This window comes from Oenanthe melanoleuca, chromosome 5 (genome assembly GCF_029582105.1).
Source record: "Oenanthe melanoleuca isolate GR-GAL-2019-014 chromosome 5, OMel1.0, whole genome shotgun sequence".
NCBI lineage: Eukaryota > Metazoa > Chordata > Aves > Passeriformes > Muscicapidae > Oenanthe > Oenanthe melanoleuca.
This window is the reverse complement of record NC_079339.1, coordinates 10,762,145-10,782,034: the sequence shown is the minus strand read 5'-3', so window position 1 is coordinate 10,782,034 and position 19,890 is coordinate 10,762,145. Positions and strand designations below refer to the sequence as shown.

Sequence of the window (19,890 nt, the reverse complement as noted above, 5' to 3'; positions counted from 1 at the left end):
TGGTTTTCTTTGGAGTTTGTATAGTATCCAAGGGGAGTGAAGGAGGGAATCTTTTTACATGAATGCTTTTGTGATTACATAGAGACCATGCTCACTTCTGCCCCCAGTAACTTACAGATACTACATGGTGGGATTGGACTTGATGACCTTTAGAAGTTCCTTCCAACCCAAACAATTCCATGATTCTCTAATAGTGGAGATAACTTACCACAGGCAGGCTGCACAAAAAGGTTCTCTGAATGTCTGATTAGGGGGTAAAAGCACAGTTAGTCATTCCTTCATTCAAAAGAAATTAATATTTACCATGCAGCTTTCTTGGCACATGATTAGAATTGAATTAGACCAGAAAATACCTCATTTTATAATTTAGAAAAATAGGTTTTTTTTCAAAGCAGACCTAGACATACCCAGTTGCTGAAAGAGAAGAGCCACACTGGTGCCTGTAACAGGAAGGCTATCATGTAGAGGAGTCTGTATCAGCTGTCGGTCTCCAGCTCCCAAAGAAAACAATTTCTGCAGAAAGAATTTTTTTAATTGAATTTATATAGAATGAACAAGCTGTCATCATACAGATAAGTGATTCATGCAAAAATTATTTATTTTGTATACAGAAATTCAAAGTCAAATAGAGATCTGAAATATAATTTGGGGACAGTGATGTCTCCTTGAATGTGCAGCATGATAGTGTCTCCCTTGCATTTACACTGACTTAGTTAAATAGTTATGGCTTTGAAGGCAGCTAGTAGAACATTTACATTAATACAATAAAAAACCTCCCAAGAAATAAAAAAGGTTTAAAATACATTTGAATCAGAAAAATGTACAGTATTACTGAGTTTCTTTGCTCTTTACCATCCTCATGTGTGTATTAACGTTTATTAATTATGAACACACTTGTGACATGTGGGAATTAAAGAGGACACCTCTGCTATTCCTGTGCTCCTGCCCTGCACATTAAAGCATAATTACAACTTCAGTCACCTTTCCAGCACAGGAACATACCTCCCTGGAGGGAGGCAGGAAATGGGAGTGAAAGGAGTGCTCCTGAGTATCACATCCCAAGCAGCACTGCAATTGCAAAACACCCTTGCTTTCCCTGCGAGCAAATCCACATGGCATTCAAGCAGTGAGTGATGCCAAGCAGTGACTCCCATGGGCTGGGGGGCATTTCTATGTGCTAAATCTTCCCTCTGTATGGCAGCCAAGGTGGGCAATGCAAGAAGGCAGCAAGCTCAGCAGGTATTTAAAACCAAAAATCTCCCCAGTAAACTCAAAGCAGTCCCTGAGCTGTAGCTGAGATACTCTGCCCCAGCATTTCAGGTCAGTAACCCATTTCACAGCTGACTGTTTCTGGAAATAAATGCCACAAGAGTGTTCCCACTCTAAGATATATAATTCACTGTAATTCATGTTAAGCCCTGGAAGCATAATGCTTAAGAAAGAAAAGAGAAACACTTAATCTCTGATTTAAATTTGACAGTAGCAAACTTAAGTTGCAAATGAGTGAGCATTTTATTTGAAGAGAGAAAGCAGAACAACTAGAGCAGCATAACTTTTCCTTCCTCTTCTAGCAGAGCAGTCAGTGAGAAAAGCTGCATTTATGGACAGAGAAAAAAAAAGAGAGGATAGAAGCAGAGCCAGAAGTTCAAGTGGATCACCAAAACCAAAAATATGAGGCTCAAATACCACTGAAAAAGAGGGTTTCTGATGAGAAGATAAAATCTGATTACTCCCCTTGAAAACCAAGAGCCTAGGATAGAAAAAAACAGAGACATGGTGGCCTGGAGAGCAGTAAGGCAGAGCTGGGCTGAGCTGACAGAACATTCTGACACTTTCTGCACCAAGAGAAGTTCCACAGCAGCCAGGGCTGCTGGAAAAAACAGCACAGGAAAGCTTTGGGAAAACTAAAACAGAATTAGGGAATTCTAGCATTTCAAGAGGGCTGAAAATCCATAGGTTGGGTGGGAAGCTGTGTGTGTAACTGACTTTAAAATGTTGCCATTTGCACATGTAGTTTTATGCTATGTCTCATAATAAGGATCATGATTCTCCATCAGTGTCACAGCATAAAGTAAAAACCAAACACAGAAGACTCAACTGGCTTATCAAACCCTACAAATGTAGAGGAATAATTTATAAAAAGTAAATCAAGAAACAAACCTGACTTTCTGCTCACAGAAAGTGAAAAGCAGAAAGAAGTCTGTTTGCTAGAAAATTTTAATTTTTAAAATGCATGGGCTATTTGCAATATTTAATTTCTCTGAAGAAACAATATTTGGGTTACTTTTTAGCATTTAAAAAACAAATTGTGAAAATAGAAATTTAAATGGATTATCAAAGAAATGGCCAGTGGAATCCTGAGCTCTAGCAAGGAAAAAACATCCATAAGTGAACTGATATGAACGTTATGTTAGAAAATGGCAAAGAAAAGAATCCTTTAAAAAAATTTCTGTAGCAAGCAAAAATATTCCTGAACACTTTATTATTTAAAATCTAAACTTATACAAACTGCTTAATTTGTTAATGTGCCCTGTAAAAGCCAACTCAGTGACAAAATTAACCCTTTGACCTTATCCTGGAATGGAATTTTTGCTGTCTTTAGAAGACAGGCCACAGGGAAAGCACTCACAGGCCACAGGGAAAGCACTCAGCTGAACTATGATCTTTTTTTTCCTTTGAAAATATCTCAAGAATTTATTTTTTGTTTTCTTCATAAATTAAATTAACTGGAAAAATAGCCTTTCCCCCTCTACCCCCCCATTTACCTGAGACCCTCCAGAAGCAGGGACAAGGCATGAGCACAGATTGGCAATGAGAGTCTCCAGTGACACATTCAGGCTGTCCACATACACAGTGTAGATCAAGCCAAGGCAAGCCTAGAAAGGTTGATAAAATACATCAGACTGCAATACAGGGAAGGAAGATGACAAATTATTCAAATATCTATGTATATAATCTTTTAAAAAATGAGTTCTCATTAGTTACTAGTGCACTGAAGTATTCTCCAATCAAAGTAATTTGCCAAAGAAGCAATAATTGATTTCTAAAAATTAGGTTGGCTTACTTACAAGGGATGCATGTTCTTTTAGTTGAAAAGAAATTGTAGGTGTAATATTTTTGCTTTGTTTGTTAAATAAGCAGTGTTTTATTAGAAGTAACTGTTAAAAATGATAGAAATCAACACAGCTTCATCTATGCTTTCAACTCTAATGGGTTTAAATCTGACTGGTTTCCAGGTAGAACACTGATTAATCAATGAGCTTCTGAGGCTCATTTTAAGACCAGTATCAATCACTAACAATTCCATAGGTTATTTAACTTACATTCTTTATTTTATTATATCAATGTAAATATATTTTATATTAATAGTATATTAACATTTCAGCATATTTTATTAATGGATCCAATTTTGATTGAGAAATCACAGATATAGCTTCAGCATTTTTACCAATAATATAATCTAGAATCCTAAGAAGCCTTAGGACAAAAAGAAGTAACAGCTCCACAGAACCTTTTGCCTTTTAACTGCTGCAACTTTGACAAATCAGCAAAATATTTTAGTAATTCTCTTCTTAGAAATAATTCTAACAGTAACTTCTCATATCACACATAGTTAAACAGTGAAACTCTGTACTGTGGGCTCTTGTAAAATATGAATGTTAAGGAAGTGAACTAATTATAGAAAAACCCCATACAACCAACACCTCTGGTTCAGGATGTCATTTAACAATTATTCACATTGAATTAGGAAAGCATTTTGTGGATTTATTTCTACAGCCTGCCCTGTTCTTCCACACTTTGCTTTGCATTTGCTATGGGCCACAATGAGAGACAAAATACTGGGATGTAAGGAACTTCTAATCTCACATGGTGCAGTCATCCTTAATGTCTAAAGACAACTGCTGAATGATTTCCTCCCTTGATCTGTAAACTGAACTTTATTTGTTTCTGTTAATATGTATTAGCTTAGGAGAAATTTAAGCTTTTCATTTGTCTCAGATAAGTCATATTTCACCAGCTGAAAGCAATCCAAGGTCCTAAATCTCTGCCATGTATCTTAATTTGGTCTGGAAGAGGCTTGGACATTTTGCTTTATATATGGAGGAAAAGTAGATTTTCATTGTTAATTTACCATTACATAGTTAGTCAAACATTGTCTGGTTTTGTCCTAATAACTTCTTTCATTAGAGAGTACATTGAGCCCAGAAAAATCTCCACCACTCCTTCTGTGTAGTTTTAAAAGTGCTTGGAGGGTAAAAAGGCACTACTTTAACCTATAGGGGCTATTAACTGTCACAGATGTTGAATTTTATCTAGTTTATATAAAGCTACCTTTGCTTTTAAATTCTCAAATCAATCCTGAGTGAGATATTTTAAATCAAAAGTACTGTCATTGTTACTCATTTAAAACCAGATTTTTCTGCTGATACATTGTAAATAGCAATTGCAAGTTCTTTACCCTGAAAATTTCCGGATAATCTAGTCTGGACACCAACACCAGACTTTTAGGAGCAAATACTTCTGCAGGCTGAATTAAACCAGACTCCTCTTCACCTTCAATTTCTTTTGTTCCCTTGAAAACAGAAACACTTCAATTAATAAGCAGGAAGAAAACTCAAACCAAAATATCAGAATTTTTATCAAAAGTTAACACTTCTCAGAGCTTCAGAAAAGCACTGCATTATTTGAAACTGGTAACAAAACCAAGTAACAGGAGCACACTCCAATGGTTGCCTGAAATCCCTAAAGCTTCCAGATGTAATTCAGTTTATTAAAACTCACCCTGGGAAGTTACACCCCAATGTACCTAAAATACAGTTCTCTTAAGACAGCAGTTTAATAGGACACTGTTTGACATCAAATACTCCCTGCTGCACATTTTAGTTAGTGAAGGGGATCATAGAACAGGGTCCTTCCACATCAAAGTGTTAGCTGATTTACAATCTCTCCAAATACAGAAATCATGCATTTCACACAAAAGAATGTTTGGTTGTCCTCCTCATATTAAGAGAATTCAATTTCTTACAGAGTTCTCACTAACATTATAGATGAAATTATCTGTAATGTCATCTCCAGCCTGACCTAGTGGATTTGGAATTTAAAGAAATTTCTTCACAGAAAACTGATTCAGATTTCTCAAAAAAAAAAAAAAAAAATTCCTCACACTTAGGAATCAGTAAGGTTACCAAAAAAAAAAAAAAAAAAGAGAACAGCACAGTCCAGATAAACTTGCAGTTGTTCATGATATTGTGCAAGTGACTATAACCTTCTTGCCAGAACTTATTCAATCACAAATAGTTTATTATTATTCATAGCCAAAACTGAAGATGTCACTAAATATTTTCATTTCTAAAATTCCATACATTCCTTGACAAATTAAGTTTTCAGATGACAGAATGTCCTTGCTTTCCAATTTCTGCATGTAATTCTCTCCAGCCCCACACCACCCACCATATTTCTTTTATTTGTTCCTCTGACCAAGCATTCTTCCAGGCAAAAATCACTGAATTATCTTAATTAGGAACACGAGAAAAATTATGTCCATTTTCATATGACAACATTAAATATCTGCCTTCTATTTCTGTCACATTACTACTCATCATTTCAGTTTCTTTTAAAAAATTCCAACATTTCTCCTAAATGGACAAAATCTGATAAAAATGCTCTTAAATGCCAGGAATGTTGAGTGTTCATGAGCTTTATTTCACAACCTCAATTCAGAATGTACACTTTCTTTAGGCAAAAGCTAACCCAAAATTCAGCTTTCAAGTTAACATTATGTAAAAAGAGAGTACTTTGGTTTTAACCAGAATAGCTTGGCTAATACAGTATAACACTTTCATATCAGTTGGTATGAAATAAATAAAAAACAAAAAATAAATAAAAAACAAAAATAAAACCAGTGGATTCAACATCATATATGGGCAAACACTTGGCTTTCCACATTAAATTTTACCTAAATGTCAAGCAAGGCATTCACACTGGATGTGCTTAGTCGAGTTTGCATCTCATTTCTAACATAATACTGTGATTCACAAATTCTAGAGAAGAACAACAACTCAACAGTCACACATCCCACACAGGTTCATTAATTTTCATCCATTTTAATGCTGGCAGCAGGGCTTTTACAGGAATTATAGTTCCCTCCTTCTGCCCCCCAAAATCCCCAAATGCTTTAATTATCAGTAGAAGGTGACTGTATCAACCATTCTAAAGAGGAAGTATGTGTTCTAGGCACCAAGACAACAGTTTCTGGGTATCTGACAAATTGTGGACTCTGAGGTTCAGAAAAATGAAATTAAAACACATTCCACACTCCTAAAGGCAAGGGAACATGGAAGCTCCTCCATATTCACATGGTACTAAGATAATGAAACCTCAGGGTGCACAGACAGGAGGAGCTTTCCATACAAGACCTTTCTAATAAAATCCACACAACTTCAGATCAAGTCTTGAATTAATTCATAATTAGATTTAAAGCTTTTGGGACACAATACTGATTGATAAAGCACTTACACTCTTAAACCACTCTCTCCTGCTTCATAAAAGATTTACAGAAAAATGCAATGTGACTGCTGTGTTTCTACCCCAGCTCAACATCCTGACAGGCACACAGGCACATTATTAGGAGTCACTAGACTAAGTAGATAATCATTTCAAACACATGACTTTTAACCTACTTTTCAAACAAAGTATTAAAGAGCATAAGCATTCTCTACCAATACTAATTACAAAGCAGTAAAGCCACAATTGTGATTCTATTTGCACTTCTGGTCAGACACACACACATTACATCTTTCTTTACTCCTTTTCCTACCTAAGGAAAAAAATATTCTCTAATGAAAAATAACAAAATGAAAGAGTTTGTTATGTTGGGGACTTTTTACAATAACTTTTTATTTTATATACTTAGCATTCAGCTTACAACTAAGTATAAATGGATGGTGTGAAAAGCCTTGCTAAGGATACATAGACTGAAAGATGAATTTAAATTACAGAATCACAGAGACACAGAATCATTTAGGTAAGAAAAGACCTCTGAGATTACTGAGTACAACCTAGGACTGAACACCACCCTGCCAATTACCATGGCACTGAGTGCCACATCCAGCTTCTTCCTGAGCACCTCCAGGGATGGTGGCACCAGCACCTCCCTGGGCAGCCCATTCCAGTGACTGATCCCCTTCTGTGAGAAGAAATTCCTGCTGATGTCCAACCTGAACCTCCCCTCGAGGCTGTATCCTCTCAACCAGCCACTCATTGGCAAATCAATAATTTTTCTTTTTTAACATCCAATTAATAAAGTCCTGAATAGGTAACTGAGACTGAGCTAACTGTATCAGAGAACTGCATGACCTCTGGTTATACTTGATTTCACCATGCTTATAATATTTGGTCCCTTGTATTTAGACATGACCAAAGTCCACCAGGGACCTGTTCCCTCCCTGTCACACCCAGAATCCTTTTTTCTTCTACATCTTGACTTGGTTTCTAAAGTTAGTAAGGAGAATATAATGCAGAGATCTGCAAACTATGCCTGACTTATGCCCCTAGAGCAGTTTTCTCAAAAAATTTCCTGGATGTTACAAACCATCACAAGAACTTACATGCAACATCAAAGTATTGAATGTTAATGTTTGCATCACATGACATTAAAAAAAAGTATAGGAAAAATTAAGATAACCAATTCTAAAACAAAAAAAAAAAAAAAAAACAAAAAAACAAACACTAAATCCTTGAAAAATTAAAATACAATTAAACAAGCAATTATTTATTGCATAGGTAGAACATGGTTGAGGATTTAAGTTTGAACTGAAAAAACCTCACCTGGTTTTAGAGCAGAAAGCATTTATTCACTTGCATTTAGAGCATTTATTTACTGGTTCTCTTTTCCCCCCCGCCTCTCTTTTTCTGCATTAATAATATTTGATAAACAAACTGAGAAAATGGTGAAACTTCTTTTGAAGGTCACAGGATGCAATTTCATTTTGCTCAACTTGGTTGCTATAGCTATAAAGTGGCCTCTTAAGAGACTGGCCAAAAAAATGTGTGTGTGTGGTGTAAAGCACACCAATACACATATTTAAACTCAAATGTCTTCATGTATTTAACATGTTCACACCCACCTCCACACACATATATATATATGTATACACACACACAACTCCCAGAATGACACAATAATCAGTTTCACAGGTTCTTACAAAAATTAGAGTACAGAACTAGACAGTGCACATCTTGCAACTGCTGGCCTTTCTTCTTTTATAGAAGAAGTAGCCACTGAACATATTTGTGACTTTAAATGACTGGGTAAATTAAAATATATAATAACCAACCAATTGAACTAATGACATCACTCCATGGTTTATGAACTTGTTCAATAAAAGCAGCTGAATTAATAAATGCATTAAACCAGCTTTGACCCCTGACTGATAACCAACAGTTTAGAAAAATTAACTGTGATCACCATGGCTCATCATCACTCTGCTATTTATTTGTTTCCTTGTTTTCTGAAAACAATTTGTTCCTCAGGTTAGCCAAGGGATGTACATGGCATCAAGCCCAAACCAGACAAATTCAGTCTTACTATTTAAACACTTTTAATGAGGTAACTGACAACTGCAGTCACTAGTAGATCAGGAATGATGTCCCAGATCCTAGAAAAAGGTTTAATATCTTCTCAATCATTGTAGTTATAATTGAATACTTGGGGGGTTTATACATTAAGTAAAGTATTGCTTTGTTTAATCAGTGTCCTTTTGCTCTAAAAATCCCTCTACATTCATAAGAATGTGTAAAGCTGAGCACAGTTTGCAGCATTTTATCAAGTAAAGAGATAAGAGTTGGTATTAGAATAAAAAGTATTGAACAAAGGGTAATTATGATAATAAAATATTGCATATTTCCCCCAAATAAATGGGAGTAGATCAAGATCGAAATACTTTCTTAACAGTGAAATGTATATTAAATAAATTAAACATAACAAATATTAAATTCATAACTGCAGCATGTATGTAACAAGGAAATAGGTACCCATGAATTGACATTTATGTCAAAGGTAAAACATTTGTCTGATAAAGGCTGACCTTACACTCTAAGTTTTCCATGCAGTGGCAATGGACTGTGAAGCATCTCTCTGCTTCCCACTCACTTCCATGAAACTACACTTCTTGTAAGTCACATCTGGCTGACACTGGATGTGTTTCAATGTTGCATGGGGTAAATCAGGACAAAGCCAGACCTTGTCATGCAAGTCTCAATTTCTGCTTTAAAAATGATGTCAGAACTCCTAGAAGGAAAAGGTGACTGATTTTGTGCTACTTCAGTGAAAAACTACAACTCATTTAAAGGCAACAGATGTGGCAGCCAAAAAACAAACAAAGCTTAAAAAAACAATTTTACTTGTATTAACCTTATCTTCTTTTATTAAACAGAGATATGAATTGCCATGATCTAGCCTTCAAACCCTAAGGTTTCCTCTTGAACTTTCATAACCCTAATTTCGCCACAACAATCGCATTGTTTTAAGATGTCAGCTCTGCTTCTAAATATTGACATTTAACTTAAAGATAACCATCTAGCCAAAATCAACACTAGGAACCAAAGTCAATTATGAAAGATCAAAAGGACCTACCAATATGGTACAAAAAAGTTCTCCCTACTGCTGAGTGCAGCATTATCATTTGCTCCATCAACATGCAACTGAATTACAGCACACATGAACCGTAGCCACCATTTATTCCACAATCTGGAATGCCAGGTCTGATTCATGTTGAGCAGAGAAAAATCCTCAAGTCAGAGGGAGGAAAATCAATTTAAACTGAGGTACTAATAGAAAAGTTAGAAACCACAAGGCCTAGATGCAGCTGTGCTGTTCTGAGAGTGCAAACTGGCAGGCATTGTTTGAAACTCAAAGGAAATCAAATGTGAGCAGAAAGTGAAGGTAGAGTTGTGCTTTAGTAATTCTTTCACCCTTCGAAAGAGAACGAACATCTCTCATTACAAAACTTGCACTCTAGTACTTCATTATGTCAAAACTAGTTTGCCCTATGCAAAATTTTGCATTGAAATGATGCCAAGTTCAGCAAGCCTGTTGTTTTTCTACTAACTGCCCAGCAAAGATTTAGAGACCATGCTCAATTTCTTATTTTTGGAAAATTATTTGAAGTTTACTTTAGTAATCTTATGCCAATTACTCATTTGGGACAGATCCCTTTCTCCTCATGTGACTAGGTCTCTGCTTGTCTTATTTGCAGCCAAATACAGGCTTAGCTGCTTTATTAACAATCAAAGGCCAAAAAACATTCAGTATCAATTAATTTTATTTACTTGTCGGAGTATATAAATGCATGTATCCAATAAATTCTAACACATGTATGAAAGTTCAAATAAACTAAGCTGACTGCTGCCAGAAGTCAAATGTGCAGCCTGCCTGCAATCTGCTGTACTGAGCTAAAACCACAGGTGAACAGATCTGCTTTTTGGTTTGCCTACATGCAACAGAACCACCAGCTAAACTTAGACTAGAAAAAAATTAAACCAGCATAAAAGCCATTATCTTGATTTAATTATTTCAAAAAGGGGATAATACACTCTAGTAATGCACAGTAAGGAGCTTATCAGCTAAAAAAGATAAGGATCAAAGACAGAAAATGACACAAAGATCATAAACTTATCAATTAGAGTAATCTCAAGTTTTTATGACAGGTCACCTTGTTCACTCTCTATGTACTATTGATACTTCAGAATACAAAAGTGATAGGAAAGAGTTTGCAATGCACCTTCCAGCATTACACAAAAGTTACACCACCACAATCTATTAGATGTTTTCCATTTAATACACCTCACTTTGAAAACCTCCAGAAGGTGTTGACATGGATTATCATATAAAAACATGGAAAGCACTTTGGAACCAAAGTAACCTCACACCCACACTTCACAAAATTCAGTGCAGCTTCCCAGCCAAAGTGTCCCTCTGGAAAAAGCCACTGGGATCTGAGTCCCAGAGGATCTGGGAAGTCCAAAGTGATGCCCCTGAGCTGCCCTGCAAATGCTGAAATGCCACGGGGATTTATTATATATTATCTTATATATTATCCTATATATTATTTTATATATTAATAATAATTTATAGCACTAAGTAACTGTTTTTAATGTGTTAATCTTACCACTGAGGAATGGGAAAGAACTGCAGCACCAGGTCCTTAGCAAGAACTATGCATAAGCAAACATCATTTCAGAACTTCAGGTTTACTAAACCTTGCTAAATTTTCCCAAAGGCAGCTAACTTGATCTATGAATTCCATCCTTTCTAACTTCACCCACCTAAACTAAGGTGAGAAAACTGCAGACACCTATGAAATGCATTCAGAACAAATGGCAAAACTCAAATTCAGAATGCTGTAATTCATATCCTATTTTAACTCACTATAATATTTTTTAAAAATAATACAGAACAGCATATGTAGGCATACACCAAGGCAAAATTTTACACACACAGACTGTTTTGGTTAATTAAAACACTGTTAATCCCTTTGAATTGCATATGGCAAGTGCATTGAAATGAGTTCCAATGAGTTGCTGAATTAGTATTGTACTACTGAAAGTCAGCTGAATCCAATCTCTAGTGACAAAGAAATGCCTCTGCTTAAAAGATAGCATCTCCCTGTCCTGTGAGCTGAACTTGGGGCCTCTGTTCAACAACACAGGAGTTAAGAGCACAAGGTGACCTTTACCCAACACAAGTTTTTGTACCCTGCAGAAGCATGAGTTCAGCTTGGGGATGTGTGTGCAAATGCATGAGTCAGGGGATGAACAGGGCAGGAGAAATTATTGCCACAGTTATTAAGATGGAAATATGATTTCCTCTGTACAACTGTTCTCAACTTTAAATTCTGGTCTAAAGAATACCTTAAGTGTATAAAAGGACATTAAAAGACAAGTCTGTTTCTTATATAGAAAATTATCTGCAAACTGGCCTTTACACCAGAATAGAAAGAAAATAAGGCATTACTGGAATCTCCATAGGATGGCACAAAAGCCATTTTTCAGTAGATCCAGAAAGATGGTGATGCAAGATACTAAACATTCCTTTTAAAACTGGGGTTCTTTTACACAAAATGTGCTTTGGGGCATTGACTATATGAAGAAACTTTCAGACTAAATTTAGCATTTGGGATACTAACAAAATTTTTTTTTTTTTTCATTTTAGGAAGAACATGCTCATCTAATATCCAAAGAGGGGGGTCAGATTTCCCACATAGAACAGGTACAACTGAACTGAGTGTTCTCACCCTCTGGTAAAACCCAAACATCAGTGACTCATCAAGCAGCATATGCTTTAGCACAGCAGGATCACACCAACTCTCCAGTCCAAGCTGAAAAATTATAACCTGATGAAGCACAATCATTTTGTTGGCAGTTTTTCCCTTGACTCAGGAAATAGCTGTGGATGTTGTGAATCTGCCATTTTATGGTTTGGGATTTTTACAAGTTCTTTTTCCTCTTTTTGCAGGGGAGGGCAGAGAGAGGAAAAGAATGTGAATGGCAGGAAACAGGAGAGCTGTGAATTATTACTTATGTCCATTTTCCAGAGTGGTATTTTTAATCTTATATTTGTGAGCCCAGTGTTTTAACATACTTGAGACAACACACATGAATGATACAGTCTTGTAACAAGATTGTTATAAGCAAATGTTTGGGGTGTTGTGCTGATCTCACTGAGCAGATTTTCTGTAATGCAAGAAATGCAGTTGCACAGGCTCAATTGCTGGCATAAATCATCCTCTAATTTGTTAATTGTGGGGTTGGGAAGAGAGGGCAAATTTCTTTCCAAGTGCAAAGCAATGTACAAATTGACCATTATGCTCCTAAATTATCTGAGTCAACATTTTTCAAAAAAGATTCTATCTGTGGTGCTCTTCCAAAGACTGTTAATATAAATTCTAACTGCGTAACTGGTAAGAAGCACAACTGAGGTCACCAGAAGTATCTGCTGAGTCAAAAGTATTAAATCAAGTCCTTGTCTGCTAAGTGGTAACATGCAGAAACTGCTGCTAGAAATAAGAAACCTCATTTCAGCAAACTGTGTACACCACACAGAAGCAAACATATTAATGTATGCATGTATATGTAAGGAAATATATTATATACCTTTTTATGATTAATAAAGCTACAAACTCAGAGAAACTGAGTTTCAAGGGTGAATTCTGTAGATTTAAGTTAGGATTCTTCTGAACACCCTCTGGCTGCTCAACAGCTTCTGGCTGCAGCTGCCAGGAATCAATCACATGCCTCAATGACATTTCAAGTGGATTTCAAACCAATGAGGTTTGAAGTCCACAGAAGCAATCAAAATACAGCAATGGGACATCACACACCTCCACATCCTCCCAGCCCCCCTAAAAAAACCAACCAACTTTCCAGGCACTGTGAGAGGAAGGGAAATAGAGATGTTTTGATCTATTCCTCTCCTCCTAATTCCTGCAGATACATGGAAGTGAATGAGGCACCCAGCCCTGTTTGCTAGAGTATCTAAACAGCACCTTGAGCCAGACACAAACGTGGGTAAAGCCAAGCATGTGCTGGAACACAAGAAGCTGGAAGAACAAACCAGTGCAGTATCTCAGATTTGTTTACACTCATGTATGAACTTGAGGTGGGAGAGAAACCTTGCACACAGAACTGCTCTGCAACATACTCAGGATGCCTCTAAATGACAGCAGCTTTATCACTGTTGATTGAACTGTCTCTAGCAGGGCGTACCTGCAATTAATTTATTCTGCTGCTAAGGTCAAACTTTCTAATGCTTCATTTTAAACCCAGATGAATATATCCTTATTTAACTTTAGCAAACTTTACTGGGACAAGTAAGTGAGACAAACATCCTAGACTAGAATAATTAATGAAGGACTTCATGGCAAAGCTGGATCACCTGAAATCACATAGCACCAAGTGAGTCCCATTCCCCTATTTAATGGGGTGTTTTCACCTTCCTCGTGCCTACAGACACTGAGTATTAATCAGACTAAAGTTCACAACAGTAATTTTTCATATTATCACACCTTTCTGAGAGCTGATTGCTAATCAAACTGACCAGCACCCATGCAGGTAATAAATCCTGGGTCAGCCAGAACTGCAACAATGCAAAGGATGATTCATAGATGCCATTCCATTCTCTGTCCAGGGGTAAGGAGTTGAAAATATCAGCCATCTGCTGATTGATTAATAAAGCCTGTGCTTTCCTCTGGAAAACTTGTTATGACATGCAAGAGACTAAACTGAATGCAGGACTTTCAGAGATAGCAGGGAAGATACTTTTTTCCTGCAGACTGTGTAGTTTTTACAGCTGCTATATTAATCTTGCACCCTAGGTTATCATGGTACCACTTATGTATTCCATGTGAGTACAAACTCCTTACATTTCTGATAGCATTTCTTTACAAATTATCTTGTAACAAACAACTGAAGCAGGGATGAAGGGAACCAAAACAAGAGAACTCTTCTTAACTTGAGTCTTCCCTTGAGTCTTCTCACAGTCAACTGTGTCTAAAAGGTTTGTATTGTTATGCAGAAGGATCCAAAAAGGTTTGATGGTTCTCTTGCAGCATCCACTGATGAGAAATGAGTTTGTTTTCCATTCCCAGTTTAATTAACCACAGAAACTTCCAAGTGGTTGATTCAATTTTTTTTTTTTTTTTTTTTTTTTTTGGTGAAGATGATTCTGCCAAGCCAAACATCTCATCTGCTGCTCTGGCTGAATTCCGACCAGTCTCATGTATCAGCAAGGTTTACCTGGTGAAGGCTACTGGGAAAGAAGTGGTTTTTTGGGTTTTTTTTGAAATTTCATCTTCCTTTTGCCTCAGTAAGTTATATCATCCAGTTAAGGAAAAACTGAACTGTATTTATGTGTGCAAAGTACTGCCTAGATTCCATTTCAAGTCCTGGGCACTATGTTTCACAGATTGTTTAATTAAGCATGCATCTGAATGGTTAAATCAGTCTTACTGTCATAGCCCAATGCTCTGTGAGCTTAGGTTTCACTACAGATTGCACACGTGCTGAATTCTTGCCTAATGACCATGGAACAGGGCACGTTCAATTATTCTCTTTGGGTTTCAGAAAGAAACAGGAAGTTTGGCTATAAACAATGCAGTCATAGAATAAATTTCACCACAGCAAGTTCATCTGAAAAATATGCATTCTTTACAGCACAGCCAGGAATGGCATTATGAGAACCAACATCCTGCTGCACTTGGTTTTTTATTGTTTTTTTACTTTGGGTTATTTTGTATTAATACTTAGGCAATATAAGAAAAAAGTTAATACTGGATGTTTTCTGATGAGCATTACTTCAAAGATGTGGATAGGGAATCAAAAGCAGCTGTTAGAAACCACAGGATAAATAACAAGTTTGCTAAATTTAGTTTATGTTATGAAATACATAGAGTGGAGGAAGAGTCAGCCATTGTAAATTTTTATCAGCTGGGAAAGAATTACTATAGAATATTTCACTCTCTATTTATAATATAAAGGAAATATGACAAACATTACATTTTTAAGAGGAATGTGTCAGTTGATCTACACTAAACTTTAAGACTAAAACATGTCTAATACTGGGGTACATTTCTGCTTTCAAATCCTTCTAAAAATCCACAAAAACATCCAACTAAACTGTAGCATTAATGAATTGAGAATAACTATTATTCTCTGGCTTCCAACTGTGCCCAGAAAAAACACCCCATTATTATTATTATTACTACAACACATCTTTCAATTATTCCACAAACAGGGTAACCTTTCAACTCTGGTATTAAATGAACAGAATACTCTTGGATTATTAAAAACATTTTCTTAAAATAATCAATAATGATACAGTTCTTCACTAAAAAAACAAGAAATTACTTTACTCAGCTATTTATTTTATCTTAACTAATTCCATCATACTTAGTGCCAAGGTTTTACTTTTTTTTTTTAATTTTCCTGTAGGAAAGAAGATATTTCAAAACATAACAATGGCAGTCTGCAATTACGATTGGATTAGGTTTTCCCTAGGTTCTAGATTCTCAAGATTTCAAGTATTAAGTCACAGCAGATATTCTGTGAAGCACTTTACATCAAATGGGAAACAAAATGTCTATTTTTGAAAGACTGAGGTTGCCAAAAATTAATTAAACACATGTTTAAAAACAAACAGTGCCAAGTAGCTGACACCTCAAATGTGACCCAACTAAAAACTTTATTATATATTTATTCCATCAGTTTTTCAAATCTTGCCAAGGAATGCACTTACAGAAATAAGGAGATACACTACAGCATCCTTGTGCATATTTGTTCTGCCAGAGCAGGCCAGCAGAGGGAGCAGAAGTTAATAAACCTTCTCCTAGAATAAGGCTGAGACTCATCCATGCTGTGTCAAACACGAAAGGAAATTAAAGGAACACCATATTGCTTATCCCACTTGAAAAGGAAAATGTGGTGGAGAAAAAGAAATTCTGTGATGTGTTTTTGGCTGGATTTTTGTTCTTTTTTTTGGTTTTGTTTCAAAGCAGGTGAGAACTCCAAGCACACAAAAAAGTTCATCAAGCCCACCTTTTGCAAAAATACTTGGATTTCTGTAGGACAGAAAAATGCACACTTAGCAGAAGCTACAAAATATTTTCTCATATGACACTGATCCATGGTCTGTAGGTGCTTCTTCCAGCATTTTTGTTTCTTACTGTGAATCTCTTACCTGCAGGTTAATCTCTGCTTCATAGAAAGTCAGGCAGGAGCAGTAGTGCCTCTCTGAGTCTATGTCAGTCAAAACCACCACGAAGAACGTTGGCTGCTTCCTCTCTTTTGAAAGCTGCCATCCTCCAGGCTGGCAAAACTGAGGGAGCAGACAGACAGACAAACACAGGTAAGCAGTGACACCAGCTGTTTCAAACATGAAAAGTATTTCAACATTACCAAGGATAATTTTGTTTAAAGTGAACATATGCAGGGTTGCAAAATATGAAGAAAATGGGGAAAACCCAATATGTCTTGAACTTGGTAAGACTCAGATAAATTTAGTTTTATAAATATCAGTGGAGAGAATAAACACTGCAAAAAGAAAATGTATTCCTTCAAATACAGTCAGTATTCAAGAGCATCTCTGTGGTGTTGAACAGGAAATAACAGGAATAAATTGACACATGAAGCAGATTTCATTTGGATGAAAGGTTAGAATCTGAAGCTAAAATTCTTGTGTCTTCAAACATCTCTACAATTTTAATTTCTTCACTTATTTCATCAATAATTTATCTAATCAAGCATCAATATCTATCACTTGCACCTACTTGCAAAATTGTTCAATACTCACTCCTAAAAAAAATATTACAGAAAAATATTTTTCACTTATTTATTGATTACTTCTGTAAACTTCATTGTAAACATTTGAAATTTTACATGCAGAAGCAGCAAAAGCAAACAGAAAACTACAGCTCAACAGCAAAGTGGAAATTGTGAGGTTTTTTTTTCTTTTCAAATGAATACTCTCTAATGCAAAAGGTGTGCTGAAATTCAGGGATCAGTTTGCTGAAGATACCTGAGATGGCCTTTATGGAATACTGTGCCCCTCCTTTATTTTACTGAAGGCTAAAGTCACATCCATGGAAAAAATCACAAGTACATTTTTAATAGTAAAATTATAAACCTAGAATTTAGACCAAAAAAAAGCAGTAACTCATGCATGTATTATAGGGAAATAACAATAATAAAAACCCACAATAAATTCCTAGAATTGTTAAACAATGCAGATACTCAAGGAACCAAACAGATAGGTCAAAATCTCAAGTCTCCAGAATTGCTTCATTCCTCTAGACAGATATTAAAGACTGAAAGAGCACAAAGAATGAGCTGTAAACAAACATTTTCTACAGATTCATCTTTAGAACCTCTACAATAAAACCTGGGTAGTCTTAGGTGAACAGTAGTTAAAACTCTGCCTCTGATATACAGTTTCTTTGATGATCCTGGGAAAAATCTTCAAAACCAAAGTTTTCTCATAATACATTCTTCAAATTCTAGATAGTCAGCTTAACACTTGTGAGTCTGTATCCTTAGAAGTGCTAAGCACTCCCTTCTACATCTGAGAATAACTGCTCTGAACATCAAAAAGTACTCTGTGAAAAGACATCCTAGTCATTCCAAGTTAAGCATCCAGTATTAGTCAGTGATTTTGATAATACTGGCCTAATCTCCTTTTGTTTTTTATCCCATGTCAGTTAAAAAATAAAAAGATACTGCTATTAATCTTGCAGGACTCCTATAAAGATAATGTAATATGGTCAATATATACAGACAATTTAACAAAAACATCATTAAAAAGTTTGACAATAAAAAAATCATTAAGAAGTCTCTATGAGTTGCAGAGTTTGAGGGGTGTCTGTGTAATAAATGAAGCCTGGAATCCACAGTTCAACAAGATAACCCTCAAAATTGTGAACTGCTCTTTGCTCAACAAACATGAGCCAAAATGCAAGGAATGCAGCAAGAGCCTAATAATAAATAAAACCTTTCCAAGATATGCCATTAAAACCAAATTATTCATACAAGGTAGGTCAAATCAAGGCTGTTCATGCAGCTCAGGCTTCTTAAGGTCCAAACACTTGAGTTTCCAATTTTAACACTCCTGATCTGCCAAGTCTCCCAGCTCTGACAGGAGCTCCTTGCTGGTGCCACTGCCTTTCAGCTTTACAGGTGATGCCCCATCTCACACCTGGAAACAACAACCTCTCACATTTTTGAGAGTCTGGAATTCAAAGTGATCTTGTGTATAACACATGCTTTCTAGATTTAACTATTTTACTAGAAAACAACAATTAGTGATTGCTGAGGAGAACAGCTGAAGTAGAGTACATCCACTGGCTACACAGAGAGTCTGTGTTTTCAAATAAACTAGAAGGAATTTATAAATAAAGAGATTGAGGATAAAGACAACAGGCTCCTCCAAGAGATTAAACAATGACTGTTTCTCAGTTTCCTTAAAATAAGGTAATAAATATTAGTGCAATATTTGAAATGCAAGCAACATTGAGAAGAACTTTCCAAACCAGATGCTTTACCAAAACAGACAAAAGCACCACTGTGAATACAATCCAAAGGTCATGTGGCTTCTCCAGTCAACAAGAAAAACCCCAGAAGTTTCAGAACCAACACTTCCATATTGTTTCACTTATTTGCCACAATTCTCAGAAGCAGACTATAACTTCTATCAAAGACAGTGAAATTAAGAATGAAGCAGATTGTCCAACTTACAATTTAAAAGAAAAAGCCCCTAATGCTGTGTGAGTGCCTCAAACAGATTCCATGTTACAACTGATTGCCTTCTAAAATTTGCAGAAATTGCACTGAAGAACAGGCAGCACATCTTATACTGCAAGTGCTGAAATTACACTTTACACATTGTTTGAAACTGCAGGTGCCCACTGAAGCAAAGAACTTTCTCTTAATTATCCCCACAAATGCTTTCAGACTAAACAAGAAACCAGACAGATTTTAAAATGATGCATGGTGTTTTAAACCAGTGGAACTGGGTTTTTTACCTTCAAAAAATTTGTATGTCATCACCACAAGCCTTCTTGCTAAAGTCTAGACATGATTAATCAATGTTTAAAAGTGACATTTCTTTCTTCTGATTTTTATTAGCTAACCACATCATCTTTGCTTGATTCATAGATTTGTTCCCTCTCTCTAAGCTAGAGCCACAGCTGCACTGTACTGCCTGCCTTGTTCCTCTCTATTAAAACAAATCATTTGAATAAATCAGCATATCCCCTAGATATACTGTATACAGCTTTGGTGTCCAGAATTCTAGGACACCCTGAGTGGAAAGGGACAGGTCCTGGAGCAGATCCTCCTGAGTGC

General features: G+C 36.1%; 1 protein-coding gene across 5 annotated transcripts in view; it reads right to left on the bottom strand.

The window, feature by feature from the left end:
• Positions 1–19,890, bottom strand: part of SBF2 (SET binding factor 2) — a 230,070-nt gene that overhangs the window by 115,873 nt on the left and 94,307 nt on the right. For all 5 annotated transcript variants that reach the window (XM_056494163.1, XM_056494165.1, XM_056494161.1 and 2 more), the window contains exons 3-6: positions 16,733–16,870; positions 4,460–4,573; positions 2,766–2,876; positions 408–513 (exon numbers count right to left, since the gene is read on the bottom strand). In XM_056494163.1, the coding sequence (XP_056350138.1) occupies positions 408–513; positions 2,766–2,876; positions 4,460–4,573; positions 16,733–16,870 (469 nt within the window). The remainder of the gene's footprint in view (positions 1–407; positions 514–2,765; positions 2,877–4,459; positions 4,574–16,732; positions 16,871–19,890) is intronic.